Source organism: Herpailurus yagouaroundi, unplaced genomic scaffold (assembly GCF_014898765.1).
Source record: "Herpailurus yagouaroundi ecotype Mexico unplaced genomic scaffold, PumYag 139, whole genome shotgun sequence".
In the NCBI taxonomy this organism is placed as follows: Eukaryota; Metazoa; Chordata; class Mammalia; order Carnivora; family Felidae; genus Herpailurus; species Herpailurus yagouaroundi.
Window position 1 is genome coordinate 5,773,345 of NW_024412394.1, and position 19,882 is coordinate 5,793,226.

At 39.4% G+C, this 19,882-nt stretch overlaps 1 protein-coding gene across 1 annotated transcript in view; it reads left to right on the forward strand.

Moving 5' to 3' along the window:
• The window catches only part of DNAH8 (dynein axonemal heavy chain 8), a 315,252-nt gene extending 295,680 nt beyond the window's left edge, over positions 1-19,572 (forward strand). The window contains exons 90-92 of the mRNA XM_040473119.1: positions 15,125-15,281; positions 19,138-19,290; positions 19,369-19,572. Of these exons, the coding sequence (XP_040329053.1) occupies positions 15,125-15,281; positions 19,138-19,290; positions 19,369-19,572 (514 nt within the window). The remainder of the gene's footprint in view (positions 1-15,124; positions 15,282-19,137; positions 19,291-19,368) is intronic.
• The last annotated feature ends 310 nt before the right edge of the window (positions 19,573-19,882 follow it).

The following is a 19,882-nucleotide window of genomic DNA, read 5'->3' on the forward strand; positions in this document are numbered from 1 at the left end:
AGAAGAAGAAGAAGAAGAAGAAGAAGAAGAAGAAGAAGAAGAAGAAGAAGAAAAGGTCCAGAGAAGTGCAACTAAAATGTAATCCAGATGGGAGGTGATGGTAGAGATTTTTTTCCCTTGAGTTTTTATTTTGAACTATTACAAACCCTCAGAAAAGTTGCAAGTACAGTCAACACTACAGACCCTTCACCCAGAGTCACCAATCGTTAACATTTTGTACCATTTGCATTTTCTCTTTCTGTATGTATATTTTTGTATATTTATATATCTACAGTTACATCTGTATGTGACCACATCTATTTCTGTGCGTGTGTGTGTGTGTGCGCGTGCACGCACTTGTAACCCCTCTCAATGGACAGAGCTAAGAAATAAGCACTTTTAAAAACATCATGAGCTAATACTAATAACTCCAATTCCAAATGTTCACCTCATGTCTCTTCCTTGTCTTCCCTCATTTCAGTATTGTTATCTCCTTTCTCCCATGGGAAGAACTCTGGTTCCCAGGAAGTTCAATATATTTACTCATTTGCTCCGAATCACTCCACCAATACCACTACCAACAACAAATGTATTAAGTGGAGGTCAAGATTTCTTTGCAGTTCTTTTTGTCCCTAGAATACATCCAGTTGAGGTTGTCAGAGTACTATATTCAAAACTCACTCAGATTGTTTTTTCTGTGTGGTTATGCTATCAGTTAGGTAGATAGGTACATTCATTTGTTTCTGTTCATATTACACTGAGTTTTTGTCCCTCCTTGTTGGTTATTTTAAATATGTGAGACACGGGCATGGCTTGAAAGTCACAACTACATAATAAGGTATTCTCACACCTTTCCAACCCATTTCCCCTTTCCTCTATGGGCAAGCAAATGCATTTGTTTCTGGGTTATCGTCCCTGTTTCTTTTTTCTCATACATAGATACACATATGTTCTTATTACCTTTTTTCTTAAATAAAATTGTCATACTATATATATATATATATATATATATGTATATATATATATATATAATTTTGTGTCTTGTCTTCTCCAATTAAAAATGTTCACTCCATTCTATGTTCTCATGTCTTCCTCACTATTTTTTTTTTACACCTGCATGCTCCTCCATTGTTAACATGTATCATAGTTTATTCATCCATTCTCCTATGGGTGGGAATTTAGGTTGTTTCCAATATTTTGCTACCCCAAATAATTCCTCAATTAATGATCTCATGGTTCTGGTTTCTCGTGTGGTTGGAGATGTATTTTTAGGGTAATTTGGTACAGGTAGAGTTGCTATATCAGGGCTTAGTAAATATTGCCAACCCCCCTTCCATAGGGCTATTCACTCTCACCAACAACATGATGAGGCCCTTTCTTCACAGCCTTATCAACAGAGTGTGGGTGAAACTTCTGAATTTTCACCAATATGACAAGTGAGAAATGGTATCTCGGCATAGTTTTAATTTGTATTCTCTTATTTTGAGTGAAATGGAGTACGTTTCCCTATATTTGGAGGCTACTTAGACTGAGACTGTCTTGGAGACCCTGTGGATAAATCTGGATGTGGATTGACGCAGGCTGAGATGAGGGATGATGAGAGGATGGAGAGGGTAGAGCAAAGCTGCAGGACACGTCCCTATGGAGACTGGTGGGATTTAGTGAGTAGAGAGAATCGTGTGTCGTTTTCATCCATTCGTTGCTATCTGAGGGGTAGAGAGCACAGCGAGCCTTCTGTGCCTTTTGGCAGCTCTCTTTACCGCTCTGTCCAAAGGCCTATATGCCATCACTGGCAGGCATGCTATAGATGCCACAGCTATCTTTTCCCAAAATCGAGTGTCAGGATCTTGCAGTCTCTCATCACACTGAGTGAGGTCAAGTAGAAACTGCTGGGCCTCTGCCTTAAATCTCCTAGACAACTAGTTGGCCTGTAAGACCTGTGGCCCTCCTCCCCTGATCTCTCTTCATTCTTAACTTCCCACCTGGTCCGCCCTAGGGTCTTCCCCACTCACACCTCTACTCCTCCTCCCAGGGACTGTGGTCCATTTTTGGCTCCTGCTCAAGTAGTAGCTCTGCGCTTGGTCATTTTCTTAGTCTCTGGATGAGCTTTTCCCTAGGTTTGATTCTTCTTTCCTCTGGGCTCTGAAATATGTGGTGTCTGGGGTTGTAGACATTTGAGCGGACCTTCCTGGAGAGCTGCACTCCAACCCCTCGCTGTTCCCTCACCAGCCACCAGGAGGCAGTAAGCAATAGCAAATGAAGCTTCTCAGCTAAAACCTACCCTGGTCTCCTCCTAAGGCCACCCTTCCCATTCCAGCAAGAAGTGACTCCCAAGTTCTGCATGAAATGAAAGAAGGAATTGAAGCCTCCCCTGACATTTCTGGTCTGGTGGCTGGGATGGTGGTGGAGTTTGAAACAGGAGTGCATTCGAGGGGACATTGCAGAGTCCTGTTTGGGTGTGTTGAATTAGGAAAGACAAAGGGATGTCTGAGTGGAGAAAAAACGTGGATTGGAGCCCAGGTGAGAAGTTTCAAGGTATTTGTACAGAAATAATACTCGAAGGTACAAGACGGGGGTGGACTCTCTAAGATACAGTGAGAAATCTGTGTGAATGTCCCCAGTTAGAAGAATCCTGATCAGTTTATCTGATTGTGCACCCTGTTCAACATTACTCTTTCAGATGAGCTCATGGGCTGTCATTGGGCCATGGTGGGGAACTCTATGTCCCTGCTTATAGAATTTGCACTCTGAAGTTAGCATCCACACAAATTTGAGAGAAGAGAGAAATTTGCAGAAAGAGATAATGATTCTTTCTCTTCCTTAAGAATGCAGGATCCCTGAGGAGGGTGGGTGGGAAATACAGCTGAATAAATGCTTTAAAATAAGTAAAATCTCTCCCAAGAGCTTAGATACCTTGGCGACAGAAGCCATAAAAATGCATAGTTTATTCACATTTTATTATCTAGATTTATAAGCTACCAAGGACTCTGCAAATTCAACTATCTCAATGTCAGAAACTTTATTTATTTTCGCTCTTTTTCTCATTAACGATTATGCATATTTTTCTACCTTCTGAAATTTATCAGATGTCTTATTACAACTTTTATATTCATTTGTATGCAGGATGAATTTAATTGTATTCCTTTTAGCATTAGCTGAAATTTGAGTTTCAGATTTCTATTAAAAATGTATGTTTATTGTTATCTCATATGCAAAGATGTATATGAACGTAGGCTGATTTGGATGTGATAGTGCACTAATATCTCATTAGATGGTTAATTGCTTATTTATAGACAGTTCTGTTTTGCATTTGTTTTGCATTTTTATCAGCCAAGACCCTGACTGCCACCCAACAGAGGTGACCTAGACAATTGCCCCAAACCACCAAGCTACAAGACTGATATGAGCTTCTCCCCATACTTAGCTCCAAAGAGAAATTTTCTTCTAGAAGTAACTTGGAACCAAAGCTCTTGGAGTATTATAGTTCTCGTTCTTCTCAGAACATTTATAGGGACTGTTTTCCTGAAAGCCTGAAAGGCTTTTGAGGCATATAGAGATATTCACAGTTCTCCATAATAGCTAGCTAACTAGGCTTCTGCCTTTCCTCACTCAGCAAACATAAAATCACATTGTGGATAAAGAAATGTGAGTTGTACAGCCCTGGCATCCTGTGCCTCATAAAATATGTGGTGGGGAGGTGATCTGGAGATCTTGTCTAGCTCTTCTGCAAAATGGGTCAGCTTTTCAGGACTTTGTACCCACATCCATGTCCTGAGGACTATTTTCATATCACCTCATAAAAAAAAAAAAATAAAATCAGCCACCGAGAAAATGGCTTCTTAGGTGAGATCTAGCAGCAGTAGCATATCCATTGGCCCCTCCCTGGAGCACTGGTGAACATGGCCAGTGCCGGCCAAGAGCATGATGGTCATGTCTGCAGTGGTGTCCACTGTTGGCACTCAGCCTCTGGTGCAGAGTGTATTTCCAAAGAGGCAACAGACTGGAGGTGAGCCAAGAGCTCCTGAGAATCGCAGATAGGAGGTCTTTCCCTTCTTTTGTTTGGCGTTAGAACAGGCACAAAGAATGAACTCTGATTTTTGTTGTGTGAATGGAAATTTACTGTGATTTTATTCTCCTCAACCTTTAAAGATCTGTGCTTAAATATCATACTGAAAACAGTTGTCCTTTACCCTCAAATGATGTCTTTCTGATTCTCCTGTGTTTTGAGAGCATAGAACTTATATATGTTTCCCTTTGTGTGTGGAAATGTGCCAGGAAGTAGGTAATGATAGTAGGTAACGTGCCAGGAAGTGATAATGATAATTTACTATGCTTTTACCATAAGAAGAAACAAATAATTAAATTTTCATGCCCTTTAAATATTGGAGAATTGCTCTCCTTTACATTTGAGGTTTAATAAAAGTCAAGCCAATTGGCCTGAATTCAACAAACAAATATTTATTGAGAACTTACTTGGTAGCCAACTCAGGATACAGAGATTAGTAAAATGCAGTCCTTGCCCTTGGAGGTCATCATGTATTAGGGAAAATAAATGAGTGGCAAATGGTTATGTAATACAACATGACAGACTCTAAAATCAGGATTATATATAACACACACACACACACACACACACACACACACACACACAATGCTATGAGAACAAAGGCGAAGGAGCAATAAATTGCAGCTTAGGTATTAAAGTTAAGCTATCGAGAGAGGCCTCCTCTGAGCTGTGACTCAATGAATGTGCAGGAGTTCTCAGGGGAGGGTAGGATTAGGGAGGAAAGGACTGTAGCCCTGGGGACAAGAAAGACAGCGCAAGGAAAGAGGAAGATAATGAGCAGTAAAGGGCGTATACAGATATCGAGTCATCAAATTGTACACCTTAAATATATATAATTTAAAAAAAATTAAAAAAATAAAATGATTTAGCATAGTGAAAATAAAATGCATAGCTTAGGGCACATACATGGAGGAGCAGTCCAAGGAGGGGCATGACAGTGTAAAGTGTGTGCGTGTGCTATGTGTGCAGGACCAAGTCCACCCAAGTCTGGAGCGTGGTGGAGAGGGGATTCAAGAAAGGAGCAGCCTAACCGTGAGGCTGATGCACATGCAGAGACTGTTTTTCCAAGATGTGGGGCACCATGAAGATGCTGGAAATTTCTAGATGGATGCTAGAAGTGATGTGGAAATAGGCCTTGGAAACCAGACAGAGCTGGAGAGTGGCATCAGGTGGAGACTATCTCTGAAGTCTGTAGATCAGCAGCTGGGTGAAGACATTGATATTGTTAAAAGGAGATGGGACAGACTGGGGCGAAGGGAGAATGGGAACAATGAGGTGGGTTTTGGAACTGTTTGATTTAACTAACAGGGAGTCCTGGAAGTCAGCAGAAATATGGATATGTGGAGATTATGATAAAGCCAGAGGTTTCATGTTATCCAGACTTGCTTGGAGTTTCACAGCCCTCAGTGAGACAGTGACAGTGATACCTACATCTTCTCTAACACAGCAGTCTGCCAACATTGTCTGTCTTTACTGTATCTAATGCTAGAATAAGATCTAATGCTAGAATATAAATCACATAGAAGTTTACATTTCTGAGAACTGTGTATAATAATATGTGGATCCTTGACTTTTGATGACTCCATTTTGTTGTCACATGAGCTATTTTCACAGGTTTTCCCCTTAGGAGTTACTTGTATCTTATACTTTATATGACTTTTAAAAACTGGGATAGCACCATACTTCAAAATTCAGGAATGAGTTGCAAGTGCTTTTTGTCCCATTTTACTAGAATTTTTAATTACCAATATACATGTTCAATTTTGTGTGTGCCTGATTTGGTCATCTTTCAACTTTTTAAATGAATGTCTTTGGGAGGATATTCTAAAACTCCCAACAGCTGAGTAGAGGTTGCTCATCAAAAAATAATAAAAAGGGGCGCCTGGGTGGCGCAGTCGGTTAGGCGTCCGACTTCAGCCAGGTCACGATCTCGCGGTCCGTGAGTTCGAGCCCCGCGTCGGGCTCTGGGCTGATGGCTCAGAGCCTGGAGCCTGTTTCTGATTCTGTGTCTCCCTCTCTCTCTGCCCCTCCCCTGTTCATGTTCTGTCTCTCTCTGTCCCAAAAATAAATAAATGTTGAAAAAAAAATTAAAAAAAAAATAATAATAAAAAATGAATTTTAAATTCTGTGTAAAATTATACAAAATCAATTTTCATTTAATTTTATTCAACATCAGCTTTTACCTTATTGGCCCTTATTGTGAAACTCATATGTTTAAAGGTAATATGGAGTTAATACACCAACTCTGGTTGGGTTACAAACATTCACTGGGTTTGACAACCCTCATAATCACTGTAGCTGACTGTAAGTCCAGCTCATAGAGCATAGTGGCAGATGTATTTACCTTAGCCACAACTTTTGGAAAGGATGCAGTTGCTTGGATATGTACATTTGGGGCCAGATGCATTATTCTACCTGCTAATCAAATGAAAATTCTTGCAGAGTCTGGGTGGCTCAGTCAGTTGAGCATCCACCTTTGGCTCAGGTCATGATTTCATGGTCCATGAGATCGAGCCTCTCATTGGGCTCTGTGCTGACAGTTCAGAGCCTGGATCTTGCTTCAGATTGTGTCTCCCTCTCTCTCTGCCCCTCCCCCCGCTCTCACTCTCTCTCTCTCTCTCTCTCTCTCTCTCTCTCTCTCAAAAATAAATAAATATTTTTAAAAACTTTAAAAAAAGAAAATTCTAAAGACACAGCCTCTCTTTCACTCTTCAGCTGATTTCCTAATTGAATTAAAGTCTAGCTGAATAGAATTTCCTCTGTTGACACAAGATGTGGCTTTTTCATAAGCAAAGAAGCCTGGGTAATTTTAGCAGTAGCTCCTTAGTGAGTAAATTTGCACAATTCATGCTAGAGATGAAAAAGAGAAAGGTGTAATTCTTTCTTTCCAAATGCTGTGAGGAAAGGTAGAAGAGGGCCTTTCTGGTGGGGCACAAAGATTACTAGGGATTTGTAAGATGCGTTTCAATGAACCTCAAACATTTGTCACTGATTCATCTCTGTTGAGTCCTTGGTGGGCTTTGCATCTGGGGGCTTATTTTTTCTCATTTTCAAAATGAAAATGGTCTTAATACTCTTTATTATAAAAAATCATACTTTCTTACTGAGAAAAACAAACATTGTAGGAAGCAGAAAGTAATAATTACAGCACAAGCTCATACAAAAATCCCACTATAAAAATACCCTTCCAGATCTTTTCCATGCTTACATGCACAATGTTAACAGAATATTAGGTTTTTGTAACATGCTATTTTTTTTATCGAAGTATAGTTGACACACAATGTTATATTAGTTTCGGGTTTACAACAACATAGTGATCTGACAACTCTATGCATTATGCCTTGCTCACCACAAGTGTAGCTACAATTTGTCACCATACAACGCTAGTACAATCCTATTGACTATATTCACATGCTATACCTTTCATCCTTGCGACTTATTCATTCCATAACTGGAAACCTGTACCTTCCACTCTCCTTCACCCAATTTGCCCATCCTCCCAACCCCCTCTGCTCTGGCAACCACCAGTCTGTTGTCTTTTTTCATGTGTCACTTTCTGCTGTTTTGTTTTGTTTTGTGTTTTTAGATTCCACATGTAAGGGAAATATGGTATTTGTCTTTCTCCATCTGATTTCTTTCACTTATCATAATACCCTGTAGGTCCATCCATGTTATCACAAATGGCAAGATCTCATTCTTTTTTATGGCTGAGTAATAATTTTAATTGCAGCATTATTTACAATAGCCAAGATATAGAACCAACCTAAGTGACTATTGATTGATGAGGCATATGTATACAGTGGAGTATAAAACAGAATGTTTTATAAAACAGAATGTACCATGCTATTTCATTCCGTAATCTCAATTCAATAACCTCAACTTACCAATTAATAGAGAGCTACATCACATTTTTACTGACTGTATAGATTTTTATAGGGCTTTACCAGGATTTATTATTACAGATACCATTACAAACAGTCTTGTACATACATCTTGGTACACTTGTTATTTTTTTAAAAAACTGATTGAGTGTTAAATACATGAGTATTTATAACATGTGTATAAAATTTAAAATGTTGCTTATTTTGCACCACCATTTCTATATTTTGCTCCATCTTCCTTGTCTTTGACTTCTTGCTGAATATGAATTTTTTTCATTCTACTTTTGTCCCTGTGCTAGTTTGGAATTTATGTACTATTTCTATTTTTTTACTGGTTACCCTAGAAATTTTAACATCCAATATTAATTAAGTGTAAAATTAGTATCTTGGGGCACCTGGGTGGTTTAATCAGTTAAGCATCCGACTTCGGTTCAGGTCATGATCTCAACGTTTATGGATTCAAGCCTCGTGTCAGGCTCTGTGCTGACAGCTCAGAGCCCGGAACCTGCTTTGGTCAGATTCTGTGTCTCCCCTTCTGTCTACCCCTCCCCTGCTCATACTCTGTTTCTCTATCTCTCTCTCTCTCTCTCTCAAAAATAAATAAACATCAAAAAAATTTTTAATTAGTATCTTTACCCTCCTCTCAATAAAAATCTCTTAGGTAATTTTAACTATAGTTACTCACCTCCTGGCATCCCAATATTTTAATTTTATCTTTTTTTTTTAATAAACCCACAATTAAAAATATAATTATTGTTTTATGCCATAATGATGTTTACATTTGCCCATGCATTCACCCAATCTTTACTACCACAAACCTTCCACCAGAATAGTTATCTTTTCTGAAGTGTATCCTTTAGAATTTCCTTCAGTGTCTTATTTTGCCCTCCTTTGTAAAAACAAACAAACAAAAAAGCACCTTATTGACTTACAATTTGCCTATCATAAATTGATTCATTTTTAGCGGTCAATTCAATTATTTTTATTAAGTTTACAAACTTCTGTGACTATCACCCACCACCTGATTTTAGAATATTACCATCACCCCTGAAAAGAATCCTCATGTCCATTTGTAATCAGGTCTCACTACCACCCCCAGTCAGCCTTAGGCAACCACTTATTTATGTCTCTATAGATTTGCCTTTCTGGACATTCCCTGTAACTGGAATCATATACTATGTGGTCTTTGGTGGATGCATTCTTTCACTTAGTATAATGTTTCTGAAGCTCACCCGTGTTGTAGCATGGATCAGCACTTCATTGCTTTTATTGTCAAACAGTATTCCAATATATGAACATACCACATTTTGTTTATGTATTTAAAAGCTGATGAACATTTGGGTAATTTCCACTTTTTGCTGCCATGAACATTCACGTACAAGTCTTTGTGTAGATATGTCTTTTCATTTCTCTTGAATAGATAATTGGAAATATAATTATTGGATAATATGTTTAACCTATTCTTAACATTTTTAGAAACTACTAAATTGTTTTCCAACGTGACTGCACCATTTTACAATACCCTCCAACAATGTATGAGGGTTCAAGTTTCTCTGATTCTTGCCAACACTTGTTATTGTCTCTTTTTTTATTATAATCATTGTTGTAAGTCTGAAGTCCTATCTCATTGTGGTTTTAATTTGCATTTTTTATGTAAATAATGAGCATCTTTTCATGTGTTTATTGGCCTCAATATAGCTTTTGTTTGTGAAATGTCTGTTTAAATTTTTTGTGTTGTGTTCATTCTTTTTTGTTTTTAGTGTTTATTTATTGTTGAAAGAGAGACAGAGCATGAGCAGGGCAGGGACAGAGAGAGAGGGAAAAGAATCTGAAGCAGACTCCAGGCTCTGAGCTGTCAGCACAGAGCCTGACACGGGGCTTGAATTCACAAACTGCAAGATCATGACCTGAGCTGAAGTCGGACGCTTCACGGACTAAGCCACCCAGGCGCCCCTATTCTTGAAAGATAATTTTGCTTGGTATACAATTCTTGTTTTATAGTTATTTTATCCTAACATATGCAGCACACTCTGCCATTTTCTTCTGGCTTCCATTGCTGTTGTTGAGGATTGGCCATCAGTCTAATTGTCATTTCTTTCTAGATAATCTTTTTTCTCTCTCGTTGGTTTTAAGATATTCACTTTGTTTTGAGTGTTTTACAATTTCACTGTGATATGTCTACATATGATTTCTATTTATTTATTTGTTTATCCTACTTAGGAGGCATTGAATTTCCTGAACTTGGGGATTCAAGTCTTTCATCAATTCCCAGTCATTATTCTACCCCTTATTATCTTTTTTATTCTCTCTCTTCTATCTTTCTGAAGCTTGCCTGAGATGTATGTTAGAACGTATCACTCTATCCTATATGTCTCTTAACTTCTCTTTCACATTCCCTATTTGTTTTCCCCTCTGTGGCATTCTGGAGAATGTCTGCAGATCTATTTTCCGGTTTCCTAATTATTTATTTGGCTGAATCTAATCTGCTATTTGACTCATTGTTAACTGTTATGGTGGGCAGAATAATGACCCCCAAAGATATCCACATCCCATATGTGACCTTATGTGGCACAAAGGATTTTACAGATTTTCTTAAGGGTAAGGACCTTGAGATGGGGATGTTATTGTAGAATATCAAAGGCCCAATTTAATCAAATGAACCTTAGAAGTGGGAGATGGAGGAGGAAGAGTGGGTCAGAGAGATGAAATAGAAGCAGGGGGAAAGATACAAAGCAAGAAAGGAACTTGACCTGCCTTTGTGATCTTTGAAGATATAGGAAGGGGGCCATGAGCCAAAGGATGCAGATGGCCTCAGGAAGCTAGGAAGGGCCCTCACCTGACAGCTAGCAAAGAATTGGGGACCTCAGTAAGAAAGTGAATTCTTCCAGCAACTCAAATGAACAAGGAAATGGATCTTCCCCAGCAGCCTACAGAAAGGAACTCAGCCATGCTGACAATTTGATTTTAGCCCAATGAGTACTATGTCAGGCTTATTAACTAAAGAACGGTAAGATAATAAATTTATGTTGTTTTAAGCTTCTTATTTTGTGGTAATCTGTTCTAGCAGCAATAAAAAACTAATACAGGTTTTCAATTTTAATATTTTAAAAAATTTCCAGAGGTTCTATGCTATTCATGTTTAGAGTTTCCTGTTTCATACTTACATTTTAAATCATCCTTTTTTTTCCTCTTACATTTTTATTAAAATTCAAGTTAGCTAACATACATGCAGTATCAATCATCCTTTTTTTCCCCCCTGATATAATAAAAACATCTTTGTAACATACATCTGAAAATGTATTATCTGTGACCTTTGCAGGTTTGTTTCTGCTTTCTGTTGTTTCTACTGGCTCTTGCTCAGAATAAAAATTCTTGTTTAGTTTCTTCATGGGTTCTGTAAGTTTTGATTGTGAACTCAAGTCTGTTGGAAATTAACTGTTGGATTCTTTGAGACCTTGTTGTGGGCACATTATTCCAGGACAGGTGTGTGTTTGGTTTTACCAGCTGCCACATAGAACTTCCTAAAAGTACCTTAAAATAAATTTTTGGTTTGAGGTTTTTAAAATGACATAGATGATATGAATGAATGTTGATTAATGCAACAAACCTAGTGAATTAATAAGTAACAGGCTGGGGCACCTGGGGTGGTCCAGTCAGTTGAGTGTCCAACTCTTGATTTTGGCTCAGGTCATGATCCCAGGGTCGTAGGATTGAGCCCCATGTTGGGTCTGCATGGAGCCTGCTTGGGATTCTCTCTCCTTCTCCCTCTGCCCCTGCCTTACTCTTTCTCTCTTTCGATAGATAGATAGATAGATAGATAGATAGATAGATAGATAGACAGACGATAGATAGAATTCACAGGAAGAGGCAGTTCAAGATAGCAGCATAGGAATATCCTGAACTAACTTACCCCCACAGAGACACCAAATCTACAGCTACATATGAAGCAATTCCTTCTTAAAAAGACCTGAAAACTGAGTAGCTGCTCCACAATGAAGCAGGAAAGAGCTACACTGAGATGAATAGGAGAGGCACAGATGTTGTCTCACCCAAAACCCTGCCCCTGGCACAGTGACACATCGAGAGGGATCTCATAAATACAGAGCTTCTCCTTGGGAAGCAAGGAGTTTGTACCCCACATCAGGTACTCCAGCTATTGGGACCTGTACCAGAGAGACAGACTCCAAACTTCCTGGCTTTTAAAACCAATGGGGCTTATGTCTAAAAGACCCAAAGGGCTGTAGGGAATCAAGAACAGGGCTCTTATGCAGACTCACTCACCCCTTGATTCAGAGCAAAAAACATCAGTTTGAAAAGCACTTAGATCATATATGAAGGAGATTCACCTGCTAATCTTAAGGCATCTGCTAGAGAGGCAGGGACCCTGTTGGGACTATCACTAAGGATGGTGACACCGGTTGGCCTTACTAGTGCTATTAGGGATATTCGAACCCCAGTGCTTTTCTGTGGCCCTGCTAAAGCTGGTAGGCCACCCCAGCCCCACTTTTTCCCATAGCCCTGCTAAAGCCAGCAGACATCCCACACAGAGGATATTCCTGCATGCCTAGCTCTAGTGGCCAGGATCACTTGCATTTCTGGGCCCCACAGGACTGAAACAATTAGAAGGACAGTTCTTAATAGGCTTCCTCCCACAAGGCATGGCACACGCAGCAGACCAAAACACAACCTCAGCCTTCCTGTGAAAAAGGCCTTATTTACTTATTGGCTGTCAACATAAAACAGACTGTGATATTTATAGGCTGTTATATGTGAGACTCATGGTAACAAAACAAAAGTCTGTAGTAGATACACAAAAGATAATAGGAAAAGAATCTAAGCATAACACTGCAGAAAGTCATCAAACCACAAGGGAAGAGAGCAGAAGAGGAAAAGGACAGGGAAGAACTACAAAACAATCAGAAAACAATTAACAAAATAGCAATAAGCACATACCTATCGATAATTACTTCAAATGTAAATGGGCTAAAGTCTCCAATCAAAAGACATAGAAAGTTAGAGAGGGAGGGAGGCAAACCATAAGAGACTCTTAAAAACTGAGAATAAACTGAGGGTTGATGGGGGGTGGGAGGGAGGGGAGGATGGGTGATGGGTATTGAGGAGGGCACCTGTTGGGATGAGCACTGGGTGTTGTATGGAAACCAATCTGACAGTAAATTTCATATTATAAAAAAAAGACATAGAGTAGCTGAATGGATTAAAAAAAGACACATCTATGTGCTGCCTTCAAATGTAAGAACACACACAGACTGCAAGTGAAGGAACAGAAAGTGATGGTTTATGCAAGTGGAAACTGAAAGAAAACTTGGGTAGTTACATCAGACAAAATAGACTTTTAAACAAAGACTGTAATAAAAGACAAAGATGGTCATTACATAATGATAAAGGGGTCAATCCAACAAGAAGATATGACATTGGTAAATATTTGTGCACCCAACTTATAAGCACCTAAGCAAATACTAACAGACCGAAAGGGAGATATTGACAGCAATACAGCAAGAGTACAATAGTACAATGCAATACAATAATAGTAGGGGACTTTAATATCCTACTGACTCTCACACTGATGCACACACACCATCTGTGTGTCCAGACCCACCCATTTCTTTTTTTTTTTTTAATTTTTTAAAAAATATTATTTTTAAAAATTTTTTTTAACATTTATTTATTTTTTTGAGACAGAGAGAGACACAGCATGAACGGGGGAGGGGCAGAGAGAGAGGGAGACACAGAATCGGAAGCAGGCTCCAGGCTCTGAGCCATCAGCCCAGAGCCCGACGCGGGGCTCGAACTCACAGACCGCGAGATCGTGACCTGAGCTGAAGTCAGACGCTTAACCGACTGAGCCACCCAGGCGCCCCAATATTTATTTATTTTTGAGAGAGAGACAGAGACAGAGCATGAGTGGGAGGAGGGGCAGAGAGAGAGGAGACATAGAATCGGAAGCAGGCTCCAGGCTCTGAGCTGTCAGCACAGAGCGCGATGTGGGGCTTGAACTCATGAATCGTGAAATCATGACCTGAGCTGAAGTCAGACGCCTAACTGACGTAGTCACTCAGGCGCCCCTAGGCCCAGCCATTTCAAGACAAAAACTAGGTTTGTACCCTGCAGAGCATCTGGTTGACCTAGAAGAGATATAGAGAGAACAAAAACAAGGGAGAGACACAGACAGACTATTCTCTTTTAAAGCATTCTATTCTGTTCCTCCACATCAGGTATTAAAGTGGTATTGACAAATACACCCCTCTTCCACTAGACAGAGAAAGGCACCAAGGTGGGGCGGGGGAAACCTGTTCACCACCATATTCTAGCACCTAGCTCAGTGCCTGGTACATAGTAAATCTTTATTTGGGTACATGGATTTTAATTTAATTTAATTTAATTTTTTTAAGTTTATTTATTTACTTGTGAGAGAGAGAGAGGCAGAGAGAGAGAGAGAGAGAGAGAGAGAGATAGAATCCCAAGCAGGCTCCACACTGTCAGCATGGAGCCTGATGTGGGGCTCGAACTCACAATCCATGAGGTCATGACCTGAACCTAAACCAAGAGTCAGATGCTTAACCGACTGAACCACCCAGGTGCCCCTGGACACATGGATTTTAAAGATGAGTGGGATTTTTAGACTGGTGGAGCAGATGGATGCCAATAGATTACTTTGGAAATTATAAAACCAGTGGTAAAGTGAGAAAACAAAACAGGAAAAAAAAAAACAATGAAATGTTAATAATTTGTAATTCACAGAGGAATTATGAGTGATTCTCTTTGACCTAACAAATTACCATATAATTATAGATTCTTATGACCAGTCTTTAAGTGGGAGAAAATAAAAGGAGGTGTGTTGGTTGCCCAGCATGAGGTTTGCAGGTTAGTGTGACAAGCAAAATTAGATAGTACTGCTTTGGGTTGCCAAGAACATTTGTGGAATCTCTTTCTCTGAAGATGGAGACCCTATCATTTCTGTAATGTTCTCCATGTCTTGTTAGGAGGCAATAGTTAGCAGGCAGAATGAATCTCTACTTTTTTTCATTCCTGTGGGTTGATTATAAAGTTTCCTTCCCTCCACCCCCCTCCTTTTTCTCGGTGTGGCTTGAAGTGATCGTATCAGTTCATTTTAGCTTTAATAATTATCTCTGAAGGTACATTTCCCTGCTACATCCTGAACAGTTCACTCTTTTGTCAGGTATCAGAGTAACACTGCTTCTGCTGTTCTTGAAACAATTACCAACATTCAACCCAAAGAGAGTGGAGGGGGAGTCGGAGAGACCCGGGAAGCCATTGTTTATAGATTATCGGAAGATATGCTGAGCAAACTGCCTCCTGACTACATTCCTCATGAGGTAAGCCATGCCCTGGTGTGTACAGGGCTATCTTCGGGTTCCACAAAGCTGAGGGAGATCCTGGGACCTCCCTGTCTGCTCATTTCCACTTCCTTTGCAACTCCTTCTTTTACCCTTGTGACCTTCTCTTCCTGCACCTTTCTTTGTTACCCTCTACCCCACTTTCTCTCTCAATCACCTTTTCTCTACCCTTCTCCATCCCTGTGTCTTTTGATACCAAGATATCTTACCCATCTAGGCTTTGTCCATTCTTTGAACTTACCCCTTGTTTTTGCCCCTTGTAGTCTCACAATCCTCCCAGTCAGGTAATAGGAAAGCAGACCATTTAAACGAATTCACTCCCGGTGCGAATGGCAATAATTTTCTACTTCTTGAACCTCACAGTTGTTTGCTTATTAATCTAAATAAGTTTTTCTCAAATTTTTTGTAAAATCTCAAGACCCCTTTACAAAATGAGGACCCAAACAGCTTTTGTTAATGTGAGTTATAACTACTGGTATTTAATATATTAGGAATTTAAATGGAGACATTTCAAAAATATGTATTAGTTTATTGTTAAATAAGAGTAATAAACCCCATTACATGGTAACATAAATAACATTTTTATTAAAGAGTAAGTATGGGGGAGCCTGGGTGGTTCAGTCGGTTAAGCATCTGACTCTTGATTTCCGCTGAGGTCATGATCTCCTGGTTCGTGGGTTCAAGCCCCACATAGGGCTCTGTGCTGATAGTGTGGTGCCTGCTTACGATTCTCTCTCTCCCTCTCTGTCTGCCCTTCCCATGCTCATGCTTTTTTCTCTCTCTCTCTCTCTCTCAAAATAAATAAACATGAAAAAAAAATTATGTTTTCCAAGATAAAAATACTCATTGAGAATAATGGTATTGTTTTACATTTTTGCAAATCTCTCTAATGTCTCATTTAATAGAAGGCAGGTGGATTTTCATATCCACATGGTTGTGATACTACATGTCCTGTAGCCCTGGAAACCTTCACTGTATACTCCTGAGAGAAGAAGAGTCAAAAAGTCAAGTGATATCCTAATATTACTATGAAAATAGTTTTAACTTTGTGGACCCCCAAAAGGATCTCAGGGCCTTCAGGGGTCCCAGGCCACACTTTGAGAACTGCTGATCTAAAAAAAAAAAAAGTCTCTTTAACTATAGTGAGATTTCTGGGTGGTTGAAAGTTCTGTGAAAAGTCCTCCAACTTGGTCTTCTTCCTGCAAGAAGACAGGGTTGTGTCCTGTGGCCATCCAGGGCCTCCTCTCTGCTGTTCTCAGTGTCCTCTCCTCACTGCTGGTGGGCAGAGCCTCACCTGAGCCCCAGATGGGGCTGAGTCAAATTTAGCTCTTCAACCAAGAAGTGAGAGGCTAATGCCCTAGTGCTAGTGTAACTGTGGTCTTGTGTCTACTCTGTCCTGCTTCCTCAAGTCTGGGAAAAATGAACTTGTCAGCTGGGAACACTTAGGATCCTTGAGCTACAGGCTTCCCACTGCAGTGAGTACCCCCAAAACTAAAACAAAACAAAACAAAACATTTTCTTCACTCTTAAAACAGTTTTTGTTTCCATTATGTAGATAAGTACCAAGACATTTGGCCAAGATACTGAAATCAGTTGCTTCACATAGAGACAGATATAGTAAGGGAAGGAAATATTTTTTTAATGGATACAATATACTTTCAACGGTCCATTGTAAGTGATCTTCAGAAGGCAGATGGGGCATAAAACCTGCCTTTGGAGATTTTAAAAATTGGCATGTGGAAGTGAAATAAAACTCACTCTAGATGCCTAGACCACAGGCTGGTATACCAGAGGAGGCTTCTAAGATCTTGGGATAATTTGAGGTGTCCAGGTTTGGTTGGGGCCATTCCTCCGAGTTCTCTGTGCTGGCAACATCCTAGCAGGAACTGAGTGTGAGGGATGTCATTAGGTGGGTTGCTAAATGGGAAGGAGTTTGTACTGAGGCATCTAAAACTGCTTCCTCTTTCAAGATCACTTACCTTTTAGTGTCCTTTATTTTACTGAAGAGAGAGATTTGTTCTTGAAAATGTGGCTGTAAAGTGAATTTTATAAATTGAAATATAATTATACTATTGACTTTCATAGTAAAAATGGAGCCACATTACTGAAGAAGAGACTACTTGGTCCCAGAAATATAATGAAAATCCTATGTAAGACTGCAGCAAATCTTTCATCTTATTAGTAAAAAGATAATTTGGAGCTGGAACAATAACCATACTCAAAATAAAATCAGTACTAAAATTATATTTTCAAGAGTTAAGTTTTTCCTAAGCTTGACTCTATTGCAAAAGAAGTTTCTCCTTTAAAACAGTAAGTAGGGTAAGGCAATTTGTTTGAGGCTGTTAGCATACTAAAAAATACCTACCTGGCCTGTTGATTTGACGTTGTAGCCAATACCTGGGCTTAATTTCCCACATATGGGGGTTGCAAAAGTATTTCCATAATTTCCTTTCTCCTTCGGTGTGAATTTCTACACAGTAGTTGTGATTTAAAGGGGGTGATATATATGCTCTTCAGCCACTGGAGGCTGAAGGGCCTGAGCTGAGAATGAGGCAATGGAGCCTGCAAAAATGTAAAGTTCTAGAACCAGGAATTTGAGAGAATACCTGAAGGTTGGTATGGTGAGTGGGTTAGGGACCTCCACTGGCATGTTTGACTGGGATTTATATCATTCGCTCTGCCTGCCCAGATATTCCCACCCAGGCTCTTCCTTTTTATGTCACTGCTTGCCTGAGTTTGTGCTTCCCCTTTTCATCCTTCACCCACTAGAAGTGGCCCAACTGCAGGAAAGCAGAGGTGTCCATTGCTCAGTGGGACACTTTAGCACCATGCTAGCAAACCTAGCATGTAAAATGAGAAGGATGGAATGGATGAACTTGAAGGCCATCGTCTCTAACATTCCATGACTCAGGATGGGGCGGTGGGCATCTCCAGCAGAGAACCTACAGTTGAATGGCTTTCTGGTGATTCTGCAGACTGGTACATCAGTCTAAATTCTCTCCCACTCCATGTGCCTATCCTTACCCCTCATGTACTGGCATCTCTTTGATAGTGGCCAGCAGAAAGTTCAGATCTCTATATGAGCTCTTGCCAGGACTCACAGTCAATCTTTTCTTGGGCATAGGACACTAAATTGAAATGTGTATATATATTGGCTTATTTTCCAATAATTGTTATATTTTATTATTCCCACAACCAGATGCTTTTATATTGATCTCTTCAAAATGGTCAATAAATGATATACCCCAAAAATAACAAATGACAGGTGCTTAATGGCTCTCCCACGAAGTCAAATATTTTCATTGATTAGATTAGGAAAGGCTCTCTTTAGTCGCTCTGGCCAAGGCAACAATGATCTTAGGACACTGCAGCCAATTGTTCATTGGTAACTGCTCTGTAAAGATTTTGTCCGTATTAACTTTCTGTGACATTTCTAATAACAACTCTGTAAGCATTATGAAAAAAATATTCCAAACTGTACTCTTATGAAGGTTAGATTGCAAAAGAATATTTAACTGACACTTAGTACTTAATCATTTAAAAGGGAAAAAAGGTACAATTCTATTTCAGCTTTTTAAAGTACATTTCCAATTATCAACTAAGTACAATCAATAGGAAATAAAAATCATTTCAGTTGAACAGTAGTTTTTGAGGCCCAGAAAATGGGGAATTTAATGGCAAGTTTGGTTCTGCAAAAGATATTTTAGAATCCATTTGGTAGAGATATATCCAGAGGAAGAAAAAGAACAGAGAAAGGAGAGATCATTGGAAGAGAAATAACAGATGATAAAAGAAATTTAGAAATTCATTTCTTGTATGCTTTTTTTTTTTTAAGGTGAAGGCTCGTTTGATCAAGATGGGACATCTTAATTCAATGAACATATTTCTGAGACAAGAAATTGACAGAATGCAAAGAGTCATCTCAATACTTCGCAGTAGCTTGAGTGATCTAAAATTGGCCATTGAGGGAACAATTATTATGAGTGAGGTGAGCTATTATCTCAATTGTCATTTCCCTCTTCTGCTGATTTCTCTTGTTCTTATATTTTAACTTTACCTTTTTCAGAATTTGAGAGATGCCCTGGACAACATGTATGATGCTCGCATACCTCAGATCTGGAAAAGAGTGTCCTGGGATTCATCCACACTGGGCTTCTGGTTCACTGAACTTCTGGAAAGAAACGCTCAGTTTTCTACTTGGATATTTGAGGGGAGGCCCAATGTATTTTGGATGACTGGTTTCTTTAATCCGCAAGGTATGTGCTCATAGGAGAGCGGGTAAAGTTGGAAGGTGAGGGTAGTTGCACTGTGGGATGACTATGTATGATATATAACAATACAGAGGTACAGCTTGCTAAGTTCTGGGCATAGGCTTTCAAAGGCTGGGGAACACAGATGATCCTTCTGTAATTGTTCTGCAAATTCAGTCTGAAATTCATTCTACCTTTGCTTCCACAATATGGAGGCAAACCTTCCATTTTTCTTCTCTCCTACTTCAGCAAGCCTGTGGTCAGGACATGTGAAATAGTAAAGTTTTATTCAGATCTTAGTTTTAAATGTTTTATGAAAATGTCAAACAT